The sequence below is a fragment of the Patella vulgata genome, chromosome 4 (genome assembly GCF_932274485.2).
Source record: "Patella vulgata chromosome 4, xgPatVulg1.2, whole genome shotgun sequence".
Classification (NCBI taxonomy): domain Eukaryota; kingdom Metazoa; phylum Mollusca; class Gastropoda; family Patellidae; genus Patella; species Patella vulgata.
In genome coordinates this window covers 57,108,857-57,134,510 of record NC_065882.2, presented here as the reverse complement: position 1 = coordinate 57,134,510, position 25,654 = coordinate 57,108,857, and the positions used below count along the sequence as shown (strand labels likewise).

At 31.9% G+C, this 25,654-nt stretch overlaps 1 protein-coding gene across 1 annotated transcript in view; it reads right to left on the bottom strand.

Moving 5' to 3' along the window:
* Positions 1 to 3,371: 3,371 nt before the first annotated feature.
* The window catches only part of LOC126818900 (solute carrier family 12 member 2), a 32,887-nt gene continuing 10,604 nt past the window's right edge, over positions 3,372 to 25,654 (bottom strand). Inside the window, exons 5-23 of the mRNA XM_050546545.2 lie at positions 25,096 to 25,206; positions 24,594 to 24,705; positions 24,218 to 24,345; positions 23,317 to 23,604; positions 21,933 to 22,040; positions 21,337 to 21,460; positions 20,759 to 20,860; positions 20,295 to 20,450; positions 19,776 to 19,875; positions 18,855 to 18,966; positions 18,520 to 18,654; positions 17,780 to 17,886; positions 17,363 to 17,478; positions 14,712 to 14,939; positions 13,928 to 14,042; positions 13,117 to 13,200; positions 11,359 to 11,476; positions 10,797 to 10,864; positions 3,372 to 9,578 (exon numbers count right to left, since the gene is read on the bottom strand). Coding sequence (XP_050402502.1) covers positions 9,443 to 9,578; positions 10,797 to 10,864; positions 11,359 to 11,476; positions 13,117 to 13,200; positions 13,928 to 14,042; positions 14,712 to 14,939; positions 17,363 to 17,478; positions 17,780 to 17,886; positions 18,520 to 18,654; positions 18,855 to 18,966; positions 19,776 to 19,875; positions 20,295 to 20,450; positions 20,759 to 20,860; positions 21,337 to 21,460; positions 21,933 to 22,040; positions 23,317 to 23,604; positions 24,218 to 24,345; positions 24,594 to 24,705; positions 25,096 to 25,206 — 2,448 coding nt within the window. The 3' untranslated portion in view covers positions 3,372 to 9,442. The remainder of the gene's footprint in view (positions 9,579 to 10,796; positions 10,865 to 11,358; positions 11,477 to 13,116; positions 13,201 to 13,927; positions 14,043 to 14,711; positions 14,940 to 17,362; positions 17,479 to 17,779; positions 17,887 to 18,519; positions 18,655 to 18,854; positions 18,967 to 19,775; positions 19,876 to 20,294; positions 20,451 to 20,758; positions 20,861 to 21,336; positions 21,461 to 21,932; positions 22,041 to 23,316; positions 23,605 to 24,217; positions 24,346 to 24,593; positions 24,706 to 25,095; positions 25,207 to 25,654) is intronic.

Sequence of the window (25,654 nt, the reverse complement as noted above, 5' to 3'; positions counted from 1 at the left end):
AAATATAAACAGTAAACCACAGATGATATGGACTGATTAATCAAAGCGTAGTCCTCACAATATAGAGATATAGGTAGGTTACTAAATTGCCGGTCACGGATGAAAATGTGATGAATAATTTCTCAAGTGGCCAGCTCTGAGCATAAACTGCTGAGGTCATGAAGAGATCATTCTCAGATCTGGGTTACATCAAAGACCGGACATTTTTTAACCAAGGGGAAATATCCTCAGCCTGAAAATAGGACTCAAGTTTTGGGAGACGCTGACAGAGTACGGCGGGCGAAGGCATACGCCACGTGCACTACAGGCGCGCATTAAGCGGGGGTCTTGGTGCCTCCCCCGGAAGATTTTTTAAAATTTGGATGCCTCAAAATGCTATCTGAGACCATTTCTGGGCATTGTACATCGGCATGTTCGGAAATATAGGCTACATTTCCCGGGCTGAAAATAAGACTTTTGAAATTTTATCGATGCATTTTTCGGGGGGGGGGGGCGAGGCATATGAAATCCCCCCCAGTGAAAATCCAGGGGGGGACGCGCCCCCCCACCCCCCGGGATCTGCGGCCTTGCCTTACATTTAAACACGGGACTAAAAAAGATCAATTTAGTTGCATGTATAGGCCTATAAACATCCGCAGTTTTTGACATTATTTCCATCCCATATATAGTTCCTGTAGGAAATGTTTCTGAAGGAACTATATCCCATATGTTTGTGCAATATTGTCTAGTGTAGCACAGTTTTAATTTCTTTCCGATATGTGGAAACACCTATCATTCCCAACAAAGAGAACAAAACAAAACAAAACACTGTTCCGACAGTCCAGATTAGTTGTATAGGCCTAAGCATAGTATTGCGAGAACCCTACATGTTATTAAGGATAAATGAAGAATATAAATATGCCATAGTAAGTTTATAGGGAATTGGCAAATAAACTGACGAGTCGAGGATATTATCGTAAACAGTGTTAATCCTAGAAACTTTTTTTTACTGTAGTGAAGGTATACCTCTCATATCTTGACTGCTTTAGCCCATTGGTTTAAACTTCATGGAAGTCAAAGTGTAAATATATTTGTTTCATTGTTGAAAATTAAAGTTAAAGTATATATCATTCACGTCAAAAAGAAGGATATGATAAGAATCTGAAAGCGCGGGAATTTGAAATAGGGTCTTTTGTATGGCACTGGTACCCACCTTCCGCAAATCAAAAATTTGAATAAGAATGGTGGTAAGATTGACCATGTCTTTGGGGTGCTTCTTCTAAGGTATTTGCCATTTTTTTGATGAAGTGATTGATAATGGTCGTACACAACTCTTTGGATTATTTTTTTTGCAAAATAAAGTCTGATTTCTGAAATAGATATTATAGGTAAAATTAATTATATTTATAATATGTTCGTTAAAAAAGTATTAACATTAGTGTTACGTTGCTCTTATTTTTTGAAAAAAATTTCACAAGTTGTTTTCCTTTATTTTGTTAATGTAGAATGGTAATGAACTGCTCTTTTCATTTTCTTTGTTTTATTTGTTTCGTTTGAATTTGATTTATCTGTTTAGTTTTTGATTGTTTAATTTTTGTTAATGAAGCTGATTCTTTTAAACTTCGTTTTTTATTTTTGAACTCTACTTGGTGTAGGTGTTCATCAGGTAATACCTCGACTGAGTTCAATATAGAGATTAGCCGGTTGATTTGTTGGATATAAACCTTTGAATAATAGCGCCTAACAGGCAGCTGTGTTTAATTATGTTCTCCTAATTTTGATTGTTTCTGTGTGTTTGAAGTATATGTTTGTGATATGCGCTTAGAAACACTTCACGTGTAATGAAGCGCTATATAAATCGAACAATAATAATAATAATAATATCTGCCCCAAGATTAGATACATTTAAACTGGAATATTTTTAGATTTTATTTATTAAAGATCCTATGAAAACAAGCCAACAGTGAGGCTGATGTCCCCCGCCGAAATCCCAAAGTAAATAGATGACACATATTAATTAATCGCACATTTATTTTTTTTCGAAATTATCGAGCAATCAAACTGATTATCAACTATATACACTGTTTCATCACGCTCTAACAGATAGAATCAAAGTTATCTTGTCCCAAAGCATCGACCAATGAAATTGCTTAGCTCTGCTTAGCTTTAGCTTGAAACGCTAATCATTGAACATCTACATCAATTTTATACATTTTACCTCAATTAAAAGCAGAGTTGTTATGTTCCAAAGTCTTGACCAAACAAATTGCTATTTTGCTCCTTAGCCTAAGCAAATTCTCATCATCAAACTTAGTCAAGGTAATAATATGATGAATCTATACTCGGACTTTCATCACTCTCACTTAATTATAACCAACTAATCAGATTGCTTATCTCTGCTTATCGTAAGCATACAATGTTTATCACCGAACTCCATCAAGGCATTTACCTAATTGCTTAATACTCTGCTTACCCCGAGCAGAAAATGCTAATTATCAAACTTAGTCAAGGTATTTATGTGATAAATCTATACACCAAAGCATCGACCAATCAAATTGCTTATCTCTGCTTACCCTCAGCAAAAAAACTCTCATCTTCAAACTTCATCATCAAGGCATTGATCTAATAAACACCTCCACCAAGTTTGAACATTCTAGCTCAATTAGGAAGGAGAGTTATTGTGTTCCAAAGTCTCGGCCAATCAAATTGCTTATCTCTGCTTACCCCAAGCAGAAAATGCTCATGATCGAACTCCATCACGGCATTGACCTAAAAAACACCTACACCAAGTTTGCACATTCTAGCTCAATTAGGAGAGTTATTGTGTCCCAAAAAGTGTGACAGACCGAGAGACAGACAAACAGACCGACGAACCCATTTCAATAGTCCCCTGCTTTCTTCGAAAGGCGGGGGACAATAAACAGGAAAAAGACTGCCATTATTTGCATCGGGCAATGAAAAATTCGACGACCTTTTTTTTCTATTAACGTTTAGAGAAAAAATATAACTAACTTATTTCTATGAGATGCACACTGCCCGAAAAGTATTTTCTCGTCTTTTTCTTGTCCACTGCATGCCGGAAGCTCTCTTATGATAGGTATGCCCGAAAAAACGGTATTGATTTCGGGCAATTTTCTCTTATGCCCCCCTGAATTACTTTGAGCTCCTATGCCTATGATTATTTGCAATTATACATGAGAAATAAAAGTGGGTCACTTCAAAAGTCGGATTGTGCTTATCATTTGAGATATGATTTATAAATCAGATAACAGCAAAAATAAACCTGTTTGTTTTTTTATGCTATATCAATTCCCTTTAAATCTCTGCCCTGAATATTTGGTGCATATATATATATAGTTGGGGTAAATATAAGAAAACAAAAAGCGTTTGCATTATTCTGTTTATTTCTGTAGATAATTCCTGTCATAAAAAGTTGTATTTTTGTTTGTTTTTCATAAAAATTCAAATCCGAACCCAAACATTGATAGATTTAGAATATTGCAATACAAGTAATACTAGAAATTAATTTAAAGTCTATACAAAAAATAAATAAGAATACTTTAAAGAGTATCCCATCAGTGACTAAGAGACACTGTCATTTATGTTGCACAGAATTTAATATTTATGAGACAGTACATCCAAATAAAAAGAAAAAAATGTATGTAAAGAAATTCAATTTCGACCAACCAACAAACATTTAAAGCTACACACACCAGTTAAAGGAAGTATTCAGTATTTATATTAACTCAATATTTTCAAACAGAATAAAAATAAGACAAATATAAACATTCCGATTTGTTACATGGTCCCAATAACTAGAAAGTATTATGGTATGATTATTACACACTGCCTATATTAGACATTGTTCACCAATACACCAATATTACAATACTGATAACTAGCACCCTATACACCTGTTCACCCTAAACTACAACAGATACAGTTTTTATTTTAGAAGCATGTGGTATATAGAAATAAGGGGTGGGTGGCCGAATGGTTCAACGTGTAAGTGTTAGATCATATTGTCTGTCACTGAGTCAAGTGGCATATTTTGATATCCTGTTTGTATGTGACAAGAAGTAGGGTCGCTTGTCCAACCTCATGGGTTTTCAACTCCAGGTCCTGTTTTTTTCCCACAGCTAATTATTGAAATAAAATAGAACCATATGTTAGTCCCAAAATGACCTAGTTTGTATTGCATGGACAGTAAACCCAATCTCTCTATCTCTATATAGAAATACAAATTTTGGCCAACCATACAGGGGAGGGGCATCATTCTTTTTTTTTTTGTCCAGTAGAATTACAGAACAATAACCTGTCCAGCTGCCTACTAGTCAAACTTCATATTGATTAATGTAATTATATATTTTCGATAGATACTTTAGTGTTTTTTAATACAACCAATATCCTTAAAAACATGGGTTGCCAGCCAACGATACATACGCCCACAGCAGCTAAGTTGCCCGGACAGTCAATAAGAGTTGTCACATATTTGTTCTTTTGTCGGTAATGAAACATTTATAATACACTAAAATCTTCTTAAGAGTAACAACTCATTAAAGATACATTATGGGAGATTCGATAACGAGTTGGCAGTTCTCACTATAATAATTAAAAAATAGATAACGTAAAGGCAATTTGCTGAAAATTTCATTCAAATTGATCCACTATGGAGTGAGAACTAAGCGAATAAAATTTCTGCCTAGCCTTGGTCATCATTACTAAAGTCAGTACGTTAAACAGCATAGTCTCGATTATCCATTTAATCGAGAAGAAAAGTTATGCAGTAAATCGGATCACAATCCACGTAAGATCGCAGGCTAGCGATGCCATCTAGAGTTGATTATGGTCTGGATAAGTTAATTAATGTCTAATTAATAATCTAGATAACATTTTAGGCCTAAAGAAAGACCTGCAATAGACAGATTTAGCTCTTGCATAATGTATGTTTAAGTAATTATCAGAAAATCATTAGAATTTGTTTGGCTTCTAGTTCTATCGTATGTTAATGTTTAGTATACAAAACATTTCATATTTAGCTGTTCAAGTTATCAAAAATCATTGAAAATCAATATAATTGTTCGTCTCAAGATCTTGTATCAATCTAAAGACTAAAGTCAATAGAATGGTCACTTTGGCCTGTGGAGCATCCACAAGATATTTCAAAGTGATCAAGGGCCATAATTGTTTGTGGATGCCAGTCAGCCAGACTTACGGATACGGGAGGCCAATATATGACCACATTTTAACGTGTGCATATAAAAATTGCTAACAAATACATTAAAGTTAGTATTGGCAAAGCATGGCATTATACTCTAACTAGGATGTTAAGTATTAACAAATATTCTAATACAGTCTCTCACTGCTATAGATAGAATAGACTATAGACAGAATGGGAATGTAAAGCAACTGTGTTGTCTACATTTATCTCCTTTCTCAAAATATTAATGTATATTTTTGGAATAAAATGGCAGTAAAAAATAAAATAAGTAAATAACTTGGAATATAATAACTGAACAAGAAAATAACGTAAAATATGTTTAAATATAAAAGCTGGAAACGAGATTCTGAATAATAAGACTAAATTATTGTCCTTTCAAATAAAATATTACAATGCAATGTATAATTCTGTTATTTTCCCTTCTTGTTGGAAATATCATCAACTTTCTCCACTAATTTGGTTCCATTAAAAAAAATGGCCAGAGTATATTGTAGGTCAATAATTAAAGATTGAATGATGTTGGATGTTATCTAGCTTTTGAACAATGTAAAAAAAAAAAAAAGTTTTCTAGAGTAGTCATTTCACAACCCAATTTCTTAATAGTCTACTCATTTTATATACCTGAGTAATTGGTATAAGTCAATCTTTCATAAACTTTATGGAGTATCAACCAAACCATATTGTTCTAAAACAAGTAATAACTATTATTATGTTTAATAAATATGTCATTAACTAAATATATATATCACCTCCAAAACTCATTTTTTTAAAATTTGAACTATATATTCGTTCATAAGGACATGGCATAAGCTCTTGTGTAAATTGCAAGTATGACATATTTGCGTAATGTGTGTGTGTGTGTGTGTGTGTGTGTGTGTGAGTTAGTTGTATTTGCGTAGTATGTTTATAACTAGTAATAGGAATATTCACAACCATCAAGTGTGATAAGTAATACAACTTATATACTCGTAACTGCTGTAACAAACAGCTTGTCTACAATCACACCATCACATCTTGATTAAATGTGTCACTTGATGTTAGTATGTAACTTTTCACACTTGACAATGTTAAGATAAGTAATGGATAGAGGTCAAATCAAATATTTAATATCACTCTACCAAATGTGTTACTTCAAATTCAAGAAGCCAAATTGGAAATCCATATCCTGTTTTATGTTTATATAAATAAACCAGACCAATTAAAGACACCGTCACAGTCTACTGACCAGAAATAAATGATTGTGAAACAGTTGTATTAAATAGATCTAATATAATTCAGATAAGAATATTAACATTTATAATTTAACCTCTACCCATCTGGGTACATCATAATTAATATACTGAACACTATAAATATGTATACAAAACTAGACATCTTCTATACAAGTAATTATACATTACAACAATATACTATATACACTAAATGCGTAACAAAAATATGAGTAAGTTTCTGTTCTGGTATATATACAGTTATTCTATGTATAATGATAACAATGTAAAGACACTTGAAACAACATTTTAAAGAGGGTCCCTTTAAAAATATTTAACACATTTCAACTATGGGATGAAAGCATATCTAACCATGGTCTCCAAATAAACTGATTACTGACAAATTAAAGCATTTTCAATTTGGTTTCAAAATCGTTTTTATATTTTTGCGGTTATGTAAATTTATTGTATGAATAAATTGATCAGCTCTTTTACAAAATTTCAGAATTTTTATATAAAGTTTGGAATTAACTAAAAAATTAATGTGCAATATAAATTTATCACTAGATTATCGGATTTATTATTCATATTATCCACCAATATTTCTTGATTGCATAAGAACTGATTTAATCATGCATATTACATATAATTGTGCATGTACACTATATATTTGGTGCCCAAATTTTACATGAAAACTGAAATAAGATTCAATTGTTTCCAATGGTATTTAATAAATGAACTAGAAATACACAGGACACAATTCTTGATAAAGACTAGAGAAGTCTAGTTGAAACAGTGCTCGGTAATAAACAGTAATTGTATTACATAGAACTGTGACCTGTTTAGAACTAAGTTCATTTATAACAAAATGAAGATTAACAAGAGAAATATGCAATGCAATATGATCAAAATAATGAAAATTGTTCATTTAATTATCTAATTTATTAAAATGGCAGAAAATAGCACTTATCTAAATGTGTAAATAAATCAATAAGACATACTGTTATACAAAATATTCCCTAAACTTAAATGTCAAGAAACTAAATGTAACCTAGCACTGATTAAATTTACACAATATTTCTTAGCTTTACAATGAAATGATGTCAAACTTTTCTGCAGAAACTGTTATGCAGTGTGAAGTGAGGGTCAGCAGTGCTTTGGCCTACTCTTTAACAGGTAGTCAATGTTCTTTTGTCCCATTCGAACAACTAGACACTTTTCCTTGTCTGCACTACTGACAAGGGGGAAACCTGGCTTGAAATTTCCATGCAGCTTTCTGATTCAATACCATAATGAAAACCAGGATCTCCTGGATTCTGAGCCAGCACCATACTCAACGAGTCACAATGGCTTTCACAATCAAAAGATCTAAGCACATGATAGCTTGTAATTGTGTTGGTTTTTTTTTATAGCAGGATAAGTTTGGTTAGAAAATTTTGAAATTCCCCAAAATTCACCAATCTTGACTGAAACAATTTGCTTTAAAGTAGCCATTCAATATAAATCAAATCTGTCACACTTCTAATTATAAAATGAAATAATAAAAAGATACTTAACACAAAAAACAACCAAAAGAAAAGAATGGGTTAATTTTCATCAACACAGTACAAGAATCATTTCAAGACTACCAGTAACACTAAGTTTACATTCTATTGATGCAACTAAACATTTCACACCATAAAAGCAAACTTTTGACTTGTATTAAATTATCATTTCATTTATTATCCATGATTACTTGGTGTTTCTTTTAATTTCCTTGATAGCTCTACGACAATTCACAAACAGTACAATACGGTGTACTATAGTTTTGAAAGACACTCTATCAAGCAAACAATCAATCTGATTAATACAGATCTATATCTTGTTTCATTTTTTATACTTTCGATGGTCTATACTACATGAAGATCTGACTGGTTGGAAGGTCACGTCAGCAGTCATACAAGTGGCTTTTGACCCTGTGATGTCAGACATTTGATTAACCAATCAGCGTTGATGTTTCTTGTGGGTTGCCTACAATTCTGTGCACCTCACGCCAAAAAAACTTGCCAGAACAGACCTTTCCTTATTTAATCCCTCACATCATCCAGACTGCGATTATATAACAACGCTTCCCTATTCTAGTGTAGTACAGACAAGTAAAAGAAATTTTGAACTATAAAAAAAAGAAACAAATGGGATTTGTGTTTTAATCAGATTGGCAAACAATGTACACTATTATAACAGTTTAATGCCCTTGGTCAACTATTCTATTAAAAAAATACCTACATATATACATATATACAAGATGATTGCATATTGGCTAAAGCTATGTTATATCTGGCTTTCCCAGCAGTTATAGAGACTATCTCAGTCCTATATACAGAACTACGGCATACAAAAAATATACTAGTTCTCGGGTAATACTTCAAAAAAGGTGAATTTAAGTTTCTTTACAAACAGTAACTTATTTTCGTCTCAGTCTACAGATGAAAGCATAAAGAGAGATTTGGAAGTTCTAATATGAATGTTCCTCAATGGAGTATAATTATCATCCACAAAAGACTTAAAAGATCTTTAAAAATTAACCAGACAAATTGATGGTCAGCATTTCTTTTAACAATGAGTCAATTTACAACTGTCCAGTACCATTTTCGATTGTCAAAAACATTAATCAGAAGATGTTACTAGATGACTGAACCTAGGGTACACTTCCAGTTTTACCAAGTAAATATGAACAAACAGTAATCAATGAGGATGTTTTTATATTTTTTGAAATTACATGTTATACAGAGATATCTGAGAAATAGAATATTTCCTTTAATGGCCTAATAATGAGCAGCATATAAATAATATATCAGCCATCCAAATATTACAAGATTGGGGCTATTTATATTCTTATATTCAAAAACAAAAATATGATTGCACTTCATCACAGACATAAATCTTAAAAGTATATGACTTATTTCTATTTGATAACTAAGTAAGTAGCAATCAATCAGCACTATTAACATTAACAATTAATTAAATGCGCAGTCTTCATATTTCAGGATGTCAACTAAGAGTAGAATGTAAGAACACTGGTTTGATTGCCTCGTAATAATAATATAGGTGGCATGTCTCTTGTTAATGTATCTATCCATGACATATACATACTAGCGGAACAACCAGCTTTTCTTGGCATAGGCAGTGTCCTGTAAAGAAGAAACTTTTATTAAATTTGTATGATATTAAAATAATGTGCCGGTATTCAAATAATGTTGCTAAAATGTCTGAAGGCTGCAATTTACATTACTGATGCACAGCTTTTGAACATACGTAGAATAAAATTATACTACAGAAGTAGGGTGACCCATGCCCTCTACTGAAATACAGTCCACCGCTGATAGTTCGAGACTACCACTGAAGCGTGCACATTCGCGGTGTCGAGACAAACTTTCTGACAGTATGATACTATAAATAGCCATGGCACGTGCAATTCTCTACAAATCTATCAACTATTACAGCCGTAAAAAATTTATTGTTGACGATTTTGAATAGCAGTAAAATTAAGCTTCTTGGTTATTACAGCAGATTTAGAAATTACGTTCGTTTCATTTTTTAAATCGCTTCATCATTAACTGTACCGTTAAGAGCGGCATCTTTTGGTTTAGTACAAATAATATCTCTGAAACACTCAGGTTAGACAGGAACATGATACTAGCAGTGGTTTCATTTTACTTTTACAAGCTTCTTAAAACAATTGTTGAGCTAGCTAACGTGCTAATTTCTAAATTCAATTTCTTGTTCTAGCTTTCTGTTATGTTTCATAAAAAAGTAGTCTTGATTATCCCGACCCGTCAATCAGACGTAGAATGGTCGATAGACTGGTTAAGCGAGACTAATTTCAAAACAAGGGCACGTAACCTATCTTTTACTCAAAAGTGTCTGGATGTTATAGACGACACTTGGAACCAGTTTTCAGTCTATTATTTATAGATGATTAATGGTCATAGCTTATTAAGTACAACATGATCGTTTATTTAGTGACTATAATTGTGTGAAACTGATTTGAGGCTTGGCATATATATAAATATTGTGGCGTAATTGTCGAGATATTTGGAGATATTTATTTATGGTGGGTCACCCTAACAGAAGAACTGTTGACAAGTTACCAGAACATTGGCACATATTAAGTGTATACCCTTTTTGCTTCATGAACATAATCTTAATAATTAAAATCAACCTGTCAATAATATATCATTAATTATGTACTGAACGTTAAACTTGTAATAAACAACAACAACTATTAAACAAGACTAATTATATATAATACTTAAATCGAAAAATTCACAATGTAAACTGGATATTCATCAAATGAATATATTAATAACTATAAGTATACATAATAAGTCTATTAATTTAATACTTACATCACAATTAAAGATGCATCCCTTGAATTTTCCATCATTAGTTCACGTAAACGTATATGACGATTTGTCTGAAATAAACAATTGTTGCCAGTCAATAAAACATACACCCCCCCCCCAGCAGCCAAGCTGTCCTTGCATTTATGAATTACAAATACTCTCAAAATTTGAAAAGATCAGATCAGAATTGGAATCTATAAGGTGCTAACAAGATTTTATAATAGTTGTTGCAACTTAATAAGGTTCTTACTGTCAAAAGGATAGTTAACCAATATAAATTTTAATGATTGGGTTGTCAGGCAACAAAACATATGTCCACAGCAGCTAAATCTTCTGAGCAGTAGGGCTGGCGAAAATTATTGATATTGTACCCTCTAACTGTGATAATGGATCTGGCAGTTTTAACAGTCAGAAATATATAACCATTAAGGTCATTTTAAAACTGATAGAATTATGTTTTTAGGAAGAGGATAGAAAACCAAAATTTTTTGACTTGTACAGACATATATATCAGACAACTACGATATGCAATTAACTGAAATAAAAAATAGAATAGAATTCTTACTTTATCTTTCAGCGTTTCTAATTCATTAGCAGACGTTTTCCATGGACAGTTCTCTGATGTTTCACCTTTACTCTCATCTAACATCCAATCACTCAATCGTGAATTAAAATCTCGAACACTGTCAAATAAAAAAAAAGAGTAATTATTTGAAAAACAAAACTATTTTCCATTCAAATAAGGACTGTACCCTTATCCATACAGACAGGACTCATGGAGAGTTAATGGCATACATATCATTCAAAACACGCTAAAACTAAAAACACACACTAAGACTAAGGTACAAACACCGCACCAGTAATTTTTGCGGTCGTTTACAACAATGACTAATTAATTAATTGTTCAGGGGAAATAACTCGATTCAATTGGTTTAACCAGCAGCTGCCAGGCAGGAAACGCCCACATTTTCAAGAGATGGATAGAGAACAAGCTAAAAAAAAAGTCATTTTTTCCTACAATCAAGGGCCATAATTCAGGAAATTAGAATTAGATATGCACAAATATCGACAAGAACCAAGATCTTTGGGTTATAAACTTACATTTCAAGTTTCAACAAAATTAGATAAAAATTGTGACCTCTATAGGGTCCACAACCTTGATATACCATATTTTTACGCTATTTGAGAACGAGGGGCGGCCATTTTGTCTGTCAGTTTTGGGTTGATTTTTACAAAATTTGAACTCAACCTTCATTACGGAGTAACGGTGATATAATCACACGTTTTTTGAAATCAGATAATAATTGTGACCTTCAGAGGGACCACAAGCAAAAAAGGCGATTTTTCGTACAATCTGGGGCCATAATTCAGGAAGTTACGATCCGATATGCGCAAATATTGAAAAAAAACAAGATCTTTGGGTTATAAACATGAATTTCCAGTTTCATCAAAATCGGATTAAAATTATGACCTCTACAGGCTCCATAACCTTGATACACCATATTTTTACACTATTCGATTACAAGCGGCGGGCATTTTGTCCGTCAATTTTGGTCCGATTTTCATAACATTTGTACTCAACCTTCATAACGACGTAACAGTGATATAATCAAACGTTTTTTTTTAAATCGGATAATAATTGTAACCTCCAGAGGGACCACAAGCTAAAAAAAGGTGATTTTTCTTACAATCAGGGGCCATAATTCGGGAAGTTACAATCCGATATGCGCGAATATCGAAAGGAACCAAGATCCTTGGGTATTAAACAAGCATTTCAAGTTTCATCAAAATCGGATCAAAATTGTGACCTCTAGAGTGTCCACAAGCTAAAAATGTGATTTTTCGTACAATCAGGGGCCATAATCCATGAAGTTATGGTCCGATACATGCCAATATCGAAAGGAACCGAGATCTTATGGAGATAAAGATATATTTAAAGTTTCGTTGAAATCAGATAAAAATTGTGACCTGTAGGGTGTCCACAAACAAATTGTGGATGGACGTCCGGACGGACAAACAGGGGCGACGACAATATACGTCCACATGAAAATGTGGGCGTATAAAAAGACCCATCAAAAGATTTTATTTTAGTGAAGATTATAAATGGTGCTTGTTTTGACCATATCCAATTTATACTCTGCAGATGATGCCAAATTTTGACAAAATTTTCAATTCATCAAATCTTTTTGAATATGTAACGGAATTGAACCATTTTTGGACTGATATTCCTTTTAGAAATTTAACTTTCACAATATTTTAGTTTGCAAGAGATTTAAAAATCCCTCAAATGTATCAGGGACACTGATATATAATAAATTTTAACCTTTCTTCTTTTGGTGGTTTTGACACATTTATAACATTCATATCTTTACATTCTATCCTAAACTTTGATAATAACGTAGCCATTCTGAAAATAAACAAAAATATACATCATATACATACAAATCTTGTTGCTATAGTGAACACAAAATTGCAAAAGGGTTACCAATCAACCTAGAGTCTCACTCCTACTCAGTCAACTTCAAATAGGGCCATATTGTTGAAATTTTAAATGTTGAAGATACATCCAATTCTTATCTCATTATATTAGTGAATACACATCCATTAAACTCTGTCTAGTTTTTTTGTGTTATTGTATGAGAAAATGAAAAATACCCAAATGAATTTATTAATAGTATTGTCATTAAAAAGTTAAGTCAAAATTCACTGCAAAACAGACTATTAGTTTTGAGTTGGTAAACATACTGGACCTTACTAAAGCCTTTGTCTAAGTTTCATATAATCATTTGATGAAGTTACTGAACTTATACAAATCTTGGTGTATTTTTTATTCTTGTGTGTGTAATAACACACTCTATGAAAATTCATCCCCACAAACCAATTTTAGACCATTCAGTTATATAAAGATTTATCTGAAAGTTTTTGAAGTTGCTAGAAAACATAATCCAAAAATTTGTAATAGGACCTGTGACTGCCTATGTCCTCACTTTATGACTTTTGTTGTCGACAAGATCAAAATGCTATAATTTACAAATAATAACTATTCAATCCAATATTTTTAATTTTCTCAAAGTAAAAATATTATATTCCCCATTGATAGTGAAATTGATTTTTTTTTGATTTTTTTAACTTACTGTTGTTGTTCTCTGTCTATTTCACCTTTCTTCTTACTGACAGTAAATACACGTAATCTACAATTACCCCAGTGAGATTTAGTTGTTAAAATGTAGGGTATCAACAATGTTAAACCTGTCAATTAGACAATAAATATAATTAAAGTGGGTGTGTTATAAATAGATGAAAACAGGTAACTTATTATATGGTTTCACAAGAGTTCCACCCACACAGAACTGTTTGAAACTAGAGAATTAGAGAAAGTTCAACTTTTGTTAAATTTAAATCGGAGTTAAAAACACACTTGTTTAAATATTATTACAAACTGTGATGTGACATTTGTTAAGCACTTAGAAATATCACTGGATATAATGAAGTACTATAGAAGATGATGATGAATAATAATAACAATAATGTGTCTAGTCAAACTGGTACCAAATACTAATATAAAGTATCTTGCTCAAGGATACAGAGATTCCAACCCAACATGACTTTGGAATGGAATGGAATTTGGTTTAATGTCTCAACAACACAATACTTGAGACCTAAGAGGTATTTGTTTTTACTATGGTCAGGTATGTAATGCTAGGGAGGTGAATTTTGCTTGAATGACTTGGTACCTACTGGCTGCCATTACAAAGATTCTACTCGGGGCAGCCGAGTTGTAACAGAGTCTGTATATAACAGAGTCGTAACAGATATAGTTTGATAACCACCTTGTACTTTCCTTGTCGTAATAACATTAAGATGTGTATATATCTGAAAATCAAACATAAAATATCTGATATTATCAAAGTTCCTTACCGCCGTCATCAAACAGCCACCATACATCTATTGTTCCCTTCTTTTTACCACGATGAAATTTATTCATAGCTTTTAAAACTTCTTTATTTATCTGTAAGTCAGGTTTAGGTACTGGTGCACCACCATTATTAGCGTTTTTATGTTCGCCACCGTTAATATTAGATGTTGTTTTAGTCTCCTGTAGAAGAGGTGGTGTATCTTCTGGTGTTATATCATCTTCACTCACATCTAGTAATAAATAATTACAACTTTATATCATATATCACAGTATATCTCAAACATCTTCACTCTAGTAATAAATAATTATAACTTTATATATCACAGTCTATTGGTCTACAAGTAATGAAGATTTAACTGTTATAGAAGACTATTTTAGATACAGTATCATTTTAATATGGACTATTAGTGTTCCCCGAACAGAAGTGCATCAAATTGTATTGAATATTTGCTATCAAGACAACTAAATTTAAGAGAAAATGGTCTTTCACAAAATCTCACTGTTAGTCAATAAAGCAGTCTAAGCATTAACAACATAATGTGTACATTTGCTTTTTTTTTTCAACAATTTGATTAAAATCCAATGTTTTTTGTGTTTATTCAGTTGCTTGTAGTATAGTAAACAATTGTTGATATAATATATTATTAATAAGGATGTAATTGCATTAGAGCATGTGTGTTTATTTGGTTGAATATGGTAGCTTATTATTAAAATAACATTGTCAATATTTTAACCCAAGATAAAATATGACTTGCATGATAAACATTAAACATCCAGGGTTTTTTTTTATTACCAACCTATAAACATAATTTCTTAAAACAAAAAAGCTTTTGAATAAATAATTTAATTCTAGAAATTCATGAATTACTGGTAGGTATAAGAAAAAATAAATTTACTACATCCACAAAGATGCAAACATCTTTGAATAAAACATATTTTAATTTTCAATTATTGACTTTAAAACTTTTCTTATACAGAATGTTTGTTGTGATCTGTCAATTTTAAAGTGTGCCAAAGAATAATAAAGCTTTAGAACTGGGTACAATATTAAACATTAAATATGTGTACAGATTGTGATAAATGAATAATGAACGTAACAATATACAATTGTGGGAGATAAACCATTTAGATAGATAACACGTATTATACAGTGCATGATATGGTCAATGTAAACAAGTATTACAACAGTTACACATAGTAACAACTGATAAACAACAGAAATGTAATGGAAACTTCAGTGTCGTCCTTCTTTAGCTCCTAATCTGTAAGCTTTTAAATGGTAAATGTTTTACTTTTGAAATCATAAAAAATTAATGAAGGTGTGTACATGTAATTATGAGGTTTACTCCTGATATTTCCACAACAACATAGTGATATATTACCTTTGACCTTTTTACTTAGAAATAAAATTCCTATAAACAAATTTTTCAATTAAAGTCTTAAATTTGTATAAATATCACTAAAATAAAGATGTGATGACATGCCATTTTTTTTGTGATTCAAATTCAATTAAAGAAACTGAATTTAAAAAAAATAGAATGACAGACATGTAGAAAGGACAGACCCATTTTCAAAATGCTATTTGATACCTTGACTACCTACTCTGTTCCACCAGTGAAGATATCTGAACATATCTTGCAAAACTAACTAAATAGCATCAAATACACCGCATTTTATAAATCAGACATTTTTTGATAATATTCTCTTTTTTTTTAAATGACTTAAATCTGGTTTACTCCAGTTTACCACAAAGTGGGCTAATGCAGTCAAGGTATTGTCATGACATTGTTAAGGTGAGTCATATCTAGCAAAATTTGAAATATATCATGTGAAAACTGAACCATATAAAAAAATGCAAAGTAAAGTTTAAGAGTTAAAACTAAGGTCACACAAAAAAAAATATTCTGGTTCTCAGACAAACCTTTTTAAAAAAATTTAATGTGGTAGGGCATTTTTGTTTTTTTGTTTTTATTCTGTCAAACTGTAGCTAGTTTCTCATTTTTAAGAAACACGCAATATTATTATAAATTTAATATTTATTCAAATCTTAATATAAGAAAAACAAAAAACAAGTATAAATTTGAAATACTGCCGAGTAATTCTGTGACTTCATCTACCTACATTAACTTCTGGGAAAATGTTTTCAAATCCGCCGGTTTTTATTTTGGCGACCATATCAGTTCTATGTGGTATCGACAAGGCGTACTCATTGTTAAAGCATGGATTTTGAGTCATCTCTCTCCTAGTCATATTTCTTGGGGCAAGATAAGGCATTTTAATCGTAAAAAAAGACAGATTGACAGCATAATTGTCACCATCTTTGCAAATAATAAATTAACATTTGTTTAACAATAGCATTCCCCATGGTTACGTATTTGACAGTCCAGTCTAGTGTTCATTTTCTGTTACCAAGAAACATTCAAAAGAGTTACTTCCCTTGGTCACAAGAAATATAAACGAGTAAAAGTTCATTTTTTATTTTCATTTTTATCAAAATAAAAATGCGTGACACAGCCTAATTTTGATGATGCGGTGGTATCTGAGAACAAGAATATTTTTTTGTCTGGCCTAATTATTTAAGCAAATCATTCAGGCTTTTTGGCTATATGTCAGTTTCATACAATTTTAAAGAAATGGCATAATATCAACTTACCATCCTCTGTTGGATCAAGTGTGTCTGGTTCAAAATCTGCCTCATGATCAACATCAAGACCAAAACCTTCCTTTAATCTTAATATACCTATACCAAATCTTAGATCAAATGCATCACTAGAAATAAACATTATATAGTTATAAATTGTGTATTGGTAATTGGCATTTAGTAATTGAACTGCAAATACACAACTAGAGAAGTCTAACAGAGTTTAATACGCAACAGGGTTTAATACGGCTAGTATTACAGTGAGAAACAGTTTTATTCTCACCCACCCCCTTCAAAACAAACCTTCCAACATTATTAATACAAAAGTTAAGGGAATGAAAACCAAAATTATGTTAATATAGATTCAAGGGCTAAAACACAATTGTAATTAGTATTTCTACATTTTATGAATATATTAAAAATACTTACTGAATGACATTAAAATATTCAAGAACTTCTTTACCGGAACATGAAGACCAGTTTGATTTGAAGCCCATCATTAATAGATTAGGACGAAGCTTACCAATACCACATAACTACAATAGCAAACAACAAGATAATTAATAACTTAACAAAGTTAATACCATTAAGACATCTATTGTATGGATTACCAGATTAAAACAGTTGTTTTGTATGTCTACCATTCATTGGGATCTAATATTTGTTTCACAACTAAATAATTCAAACCTTGATATTCAAAGGCTTGATGCCTCATTTCCATTTTCGCTAAGATATCGAATTTCTCAGATTGATTATTTAACACTTAATTAAGAAAACAAAATCAAAATACCAACGCTAGATAGATAATCTCCCGGCAAGGATTCAATCGGATTTAAACTAGGACCATCAGGTTTCTTTGCTAACAACAAAAGATAGCTATGTTGTGTTACGCTCGTGTAGTATTGATGAAATTTCAATTTATCATAACTTTATAAAATACTGTACGGAATTGAACAATTTTTGGACTAATTAAAGATTAAACCTTCACAATATTGCAAGGGATTGATATATCATTTAAGGTTTTTATTATTTTAGGTTTTCACTATTTGAATGTTTTAAGAACTGGAGTTGTGTTTTAAGAGGGGCAATAACATTGTATGACCTGGATGATGACAATATAACACAGAATTTACACGTTGGTTTATAAAGACAATTAAGAAAGACTATACCTGCATTAAGGACTGTGCTCCCAGTCTAAACGATGGTGCTGTAGCCGTTCTATAGAATGATTTGATATGTCTTTTATTCAACCAAGCATACGCTTCTTCTGATAATACTACTTTTAAATTATGCTTTTGGTCACCCTGTAGTAAATATAGGTAAACATATTTTTAGAATAAAAACATAAAAAAGCTTATTTTAAAGTTGTTTTTAAAAAAAAAAAATCAAAATGCTTTAATATGCAATAGTTAACAATGATATTAGGACACTATACAAGCTTTCACAACTTAAATTTAATTTGAACTGAAAATTACAAGGTGATTTATATAATAAACTAACTTACCACCACAATGTTACCACAGACCATTAAACTGATTTTTTTAGTTATATGAGATACAAAATCTACTAGAGCTGGTCTGTTCTCAGGTACACCAGATAATACTAATACTTGTGGTCTAAATAATATCAACATACAAAATTACTACTATAATTACTAGATTTTTAAAATTAACCACACAACAGCAGTTTTACATATCTACTCTTGATCCAGCAGCTACACAGATCTACTAGCCTGTCCAACCTCTACTACTCTATTAAGGGAGTGTCGCTGTTCCCCCTCTTTTTCCCAATAATACAATTACCATATACATGAGAGTGAGAGAGAGAGAGAGAAAGAGAGAGAGAGAGAGAGAAATGGGGTTTAAGTCCACTCGGCACAAACTAGGTCATTTTGGGACTAACACACGGTTCAATTTTATTTCAATAATTTGCTTGCACGTTGGGGTCCTTAGCAGTGGGAGGAACCCGGAGGACCCGGAGAAAACCCACGAGGTTGGACAGGCATCCCTACTCCTTGTCACGTACAACCGGGGAATCGAAACCCCTCCAGTTGACGCAATGACAGACTGTATGATAGAGCGTGTGCGTGCTAACCATTCAGCCATCCACTCCCACCCCCCATTTACATGAGCCTAATATATCCAAGCTATAGTTTGATTTAGCTTTAAGGTGTTGACAATAACTATTCTGCTTAAGGCAAGGTAGTCTTTTTAAAGCACCTGGTACCACTTCTTATTTCAGGAGTTTTAAACACAATTTTAGTTTAGTTGTCTTATTGTGTATAGAGTAAGATTTAACAAAACAGAAAATGCTAATTTTATAAAAAGAAAATCTATAGAGGCTACTGAGCACATCAAATGTCTTTACTGATAAAAACTCAAAGATGAAACCTAAATTACATTAATACATCAGGTTGTATACTGACCTAAAATTTTTGATATGGTCTTCAACTGATATTAATTTTAGTGCCGACTGTAAAGCTGATCTATATACATGGGCTTGTGTAGATGAACCCCAATTAACATCTGAAATTTGAACATAATGATTATAATATAACAACATATATATCTACAGGCAATGAAAAATAATTTAACTTTGTGTTCACAAGATTTAGTGATGGGACAATACATGTAACAGAGTCTTGGGTACTTGTATTATCAAGTGATTTTGGCACAGTTATTGTATGCTCAATCTGTTGTTTCTATATGGCTTAAAAAGGGTGTTGCCTTGATAGAATAAATTAAAAGGAAAAACGGCAGCAAAATCATGAAAATTACAGATTAATCACCACTCAAGTGAGACTTGACAGTAATATAAATAGAGGCATATATAACTGTATGGTATACCTTTTGTTTAACCTCAGATTATTCACCACTGAGGCCAGATGTAAATATTATTTTTTATAAACCACTGAATTTATAATTGTACGTTTTGTTAAACTTACCTGGTTTTCTATAATGGACGTAAACAAACAAGGCACAAATAACACCAAATGTTATTAAAGCTGTCCACCAATTAATTATAAACATAACAGCTAGACATATTATAGCTCCTAATAAACTAATCCACATAGAATAAAATCTAAATGCTGGTCTCCAACCTAAAAATAACAAGATAAATCAATCTTTCATATCAACTGGAAAGATATAAAACAACACCAACAAATGCTTGCAACAATGATTTAATTGTTATGTTTTTGTCTCTTTTCATGGTATTCGTATGATGTATCATGCAGATAATCAAGAGAAAAGGCTGGTAAGACACAATTTGATACTTCTCCTATAACAAACTGTGAAAATCAAAGCTCTTGAACTGTATATGTATAAAAATCATACATTAGAAATTATTTTTAAAGTTTCTCTACAAATACCAAATATGAAAATTTATGATATAACATGATGGACTAACCTGGAGATCTAGCTAATGAGGCATCAAAACAGGAATAGTTAATCAGGGCATACGACATGAGAAAGAAGTTGGATATCACAGGAGCTATGGCATTTAAATCACCTAGAAATATAATTACACTACAGTTACACAGGTAAAAATAATTCCTTGTACTTTATATTCATAAGAGCATTCAATCAAAGCTATCACAATAATAAAATTCAGATGATTTAAATAAAAACTCATCTTTTCAAAATCCATTACAAATATTGACAATGAACCTTTGTATATAGTTTTCGCATGTGCTAAGAGCACGTTTTGTGGATTTGTCACTATATAAATGGACATATTATTAAACATAAGCTAACCACAAAATATTTGTGTACCTGGCCACCACACAATAGGATAGCACACCCTGATTTTATCCAGATAAGTTAAGTCATAGCATTCCTCTTGCCAAATTTAGAAGAGCATTCTTCAGATTATAGTTCCAATTTTGCCCAATCAGCTTCATGTAAATTTTCGATCTGTGCTGCCTGTGTTCGACACACCTATAATGGTTTATCTAGATGGAAGTCTAAAAATGTTTTCAAACTTACCTATGCATACAAAAGCAAAACCAATCGCAAAAGCTAATAAATATGCCAATCTTGGACTGTCATCATTGCCATAACCTTTAGCAAAAATGTGGATTTTAGGGAATATTTTATCCTTGCACACAGCCTAAAAACAGTAGAAATAATTATTTTCAGATACTGTATTATCAAGAATGAGTCCTTCAACCTAATACCAGAGTTTCTCACAAAAACAATATACGAGGCATTATACTTTTTTAAGAAAGTGTAAAACCAACGAAAAGACAGATGGACAAACACATAATTATAGACACTTACTTACAGTGTCGAAAAAGTATTTATATAATTCAATAGGGTAAGAAGTTGAGGAACAAGAAGACAACGATTTTAAAACTCAAGAAAGCAATAAGTTGAGGATGAAGGCGCGAGAAGTTAAGACTGCAAAAAGGATAGTTTATAGTAAGCAACAATACAGAAATATAAACAAAACACATTATTCAAGAACAACAACCTAAAATGTTAGTCATTCTAAATTAATTATTATTAAAAGCTGATTTATGACGAACGATTATTCTGGCTTGAAAAGAAGTATTTCCACTTTAAGAAATATGTTTAAATACCTGGAAGACTTTAGGAGCTGACACAAGGCTAGCTAATGCTGATGATAGGGTTGCAGAGAATATACCAGCCGTTACTAATGGTCCAAATGCAGACATCATTTCCATAACCTATAAAACACAGAAAGACAATTAAATAACAAGTCAAATCATCAATGCAATAAGTGCCACAAATACAGTCAGCTTGGAAATTTTCTGATTCATAACTGATCAAATATTTCTAAATACATGACCATCCTCGGTATCACCAGTGGTATCGTTTTGTTCTACCGAGGATGGTACATGACATCATTTAGTTTCTAATACATGTGTATGATATGTGTATGACTGATGAAATAGTTCCTAATACATGTGTATGACTGATGAAAAAGTTCTAAATATATGTATATCACTGATCAAATAGTTCCTAATACATGTATGTGACAGATCTTATAGTTTCTAATATATGAGTATGACTGATCACGAGTATAACTGATCATATAGTTCCTAATATATGAGTATGACTGATCAATTAGTTCCAAATATATGTGTATGACTGATCAACTATTTCCAAATCCATGTACCAAATAGTTCATAATAAATGTACCAAATATTTACTAATGCATGTACCAAACAGTTACGAATGCAAGAACAACCAAAGTGATCAAAGAGTTCCTAATACATGCACATGAAAAGAAATTATAATGACAAGAATGGCAAGGTTGATGTCTTTCACAAATCATGACATAAAGAACTTGTATCGAATTATCTATTAGATATATACCACCTCAATTAAAATCCTAGTTACGGTGCCAAGACATTCACCATACCAATTCTGACTACTTTTATTGTTGAATTTGTTTCTTCGTGATCGTAACAAGACTACAGCAACAATGGTTTTACAACTTTATTGCCAAGCTGTAATGGCTTTGAAGGTTCCTCGTTCTCAATAATAATGGCTGCTAGGAATTTGTGAATGAGCTGATCCAACTCGCCCTACACCCTAATTTATACCCCCTAATTTCTGCAGGTCTTCGATAACCATGACGTTAATTTCCATCCCATATATGGAATAAACCTCTTTATTTCACACGACTAAATGAGGAGACATTACCTTATTTGATCTACCAACTATAGGTCAATTAACAGCCAGAATTTGATGGATATCTTGACAATGGTTATGATTTTACCAAAATATCACTGTTTTTTATGTATAACTATATATTCACGTTCATTTAGTATGTGTGATTTGACTCTATAGACAGAGTTAAGCAACAATTTTGCAAAGAACCAATATTGTCTCAAGGACCAAAGTGTTACACAAATTACAATATCGTGCGATCAAATAATGAAATCTATGAGACTGGCCCAAATCAGTACATTTTTAATATGAAATTAAATTTCTAACCTGATAATCATGCAATAATCCATATTTATCACAAACCCCACTTGCTGTCTGACTACAATTTCGTATAATATCTAAATTATAATGTCTGGGAATAATAATATTGGTACTATTCATTACAGTTGTACCATTTACTATTGTACTAGTGAAGTTGGTGACTACTATAGCAGGGAGATAACCAGTAGCATCTCTTGCTACACTAGCTCCCAACATCCAGGCAACAATAAGATATATAATGGTAGACAGCAAGATAGCCATCAATGTTCCTTTTGGAATCGATGCAGATGCATCCTGTAAAAAGAAATATTGCAACAAAATAAATTTTTTATCATAAAATAGTATGAATGTCAAAATTGACCTTTCATATTAAACAAAAGTGAATAGTGATAAACAGATCGTGGTTATGTTATCAGCGATCAGAAAATATATGCCCAATATATTACGAGTCGGTAACTTGTTGTTTTTACCAATACATATATTTACTACACTGAAATCTGCGGAATTAGTGAGTAAGACACTGGCTGAACTAACCAGGAGGTTTGAGGTGTCGATCCCAGTGTTGATCCCAGAAAGGTTCCTCAGAAGTACAAGACGGAGAACCTGGCGCTCAAATGGGTTGTAGAAGTTGTTGGTCACATAGAGAACCAGGCAAAATTTCCCTCATGGCATATGCACGTCTTCATTAGCCTGGTTGATGCAGTAAAGTAGGATATTAAAAATCATTTCATAATATTTGTCAGCCATGCATATATTCCGATATTCGGTCACATGAAGAAGAAATGTGTCTTGTGTCAAGTTCTCAAATTCTTTCTAAAATTATATCAGTATCCATTAATGAGATCAGCTTTATCAAACCATTAATGGAGGGAATAGTATCACATTTTACAGTTATGTATGTACTTACTTTTAAATCCCCCGATATGTTAGCACCTGCTAGAATACCAGTAGCAGCAGGGAAAAAAACAGCAAACACAGAAAAAAAACTTTCTCCTTCTCTATAATCAGGTAACAGATTTTCCTCAAATAATTTTACTGTAATAGATAGTGCAATTGCTTTAAGCTATTTTAAACATAAAATGACTATGAATACAGTCAATAAACAATACAAGTAACTTTACATGTTAAACACAATTTTACTTTGAACCCAGCCATCAAACTTTCAGCATGAAGATTTTAGCATAAGGGAAAACTGTAGAGATACCTTCACTCATAAACTGCCTATCTGTTACATCAATTTGCTCATAAAACCAGAAACAAAATATGTCTATGTTATATCTTACCATTATAACCTATGTATCCTTTAACAACTTTCTCTTCTGGAGGTGGCAAAAAAGAACCCACAGCACTAGCTACTAGAGCTATTATCAATACTCCTAACAGGATTAACTGTGCCTGAATATATCAAAATAAAAGTTTATAATATACATGTGTACTTTAGGTTGATTTCCCATTTTAAAAATCAGAATTTAAAATTTCTGTGTCAGATCATTCTAGAAAATACATTTGATTCAAAGATCCACAAATATACATGTTCACAAGGATATTGTGGATAATACATTAATGTGCTACCAATGGTGTACAAAGGGGTTTCTTATTCATCTTATTAAAAAAATATAAAAATTCTGAATTACTCATCAAGCAATTGTTCTATTTAATATTTGTAAACTAATGTAGAAGAATAAAATGAATGTGGCATTTAATAATATGATTACCATTACTTTAAAATGCCATCTTTAGCATAATTTCTATAATGGAAGGAAGTGAGAAAAAGTTAATGTTTACCCTGGCTTCCCACTCCATTCCTATAATAGCTATACCTAATAATATTACAATAGTTATAACACCAACAATACGTATATCATTCACTTCATCTACCATTAACGCATCATTGGCCTGTAAATATATCATAACAAAAAAATGTAGACATTTTCAATTAAGATACGCAAATTTAATTTACCAACAACTCATTTGACTAATTTTTATTATGCAATGTATTCAACTCACAGGTACATTAAAGATGCATTATGTAAGAATTAGAGAGAGAAAGAGAAATGGGGTTTAACATCCACTTGACACAAACTAGGTCATTTTGGGACTAACATATAGTTAAATTTTATTTCAATAATTTATTTGTACGTAGAGGTTTTAAGCTGTGAGAGGTAACCAGAGGATTCAGATAAAACACCGGAGACTGGACAGGCGACCCTAATCCTTGTTGCGGAGAACTGAAACCACGCCACTTGATTAAGTAAGAATTATGTAAAAAGCTGGCCGTCGGTGGTAAAAATAGTTCAAAACAGATAATGAAACATGTATATTGAAAATTTCAGTCACGTTACTT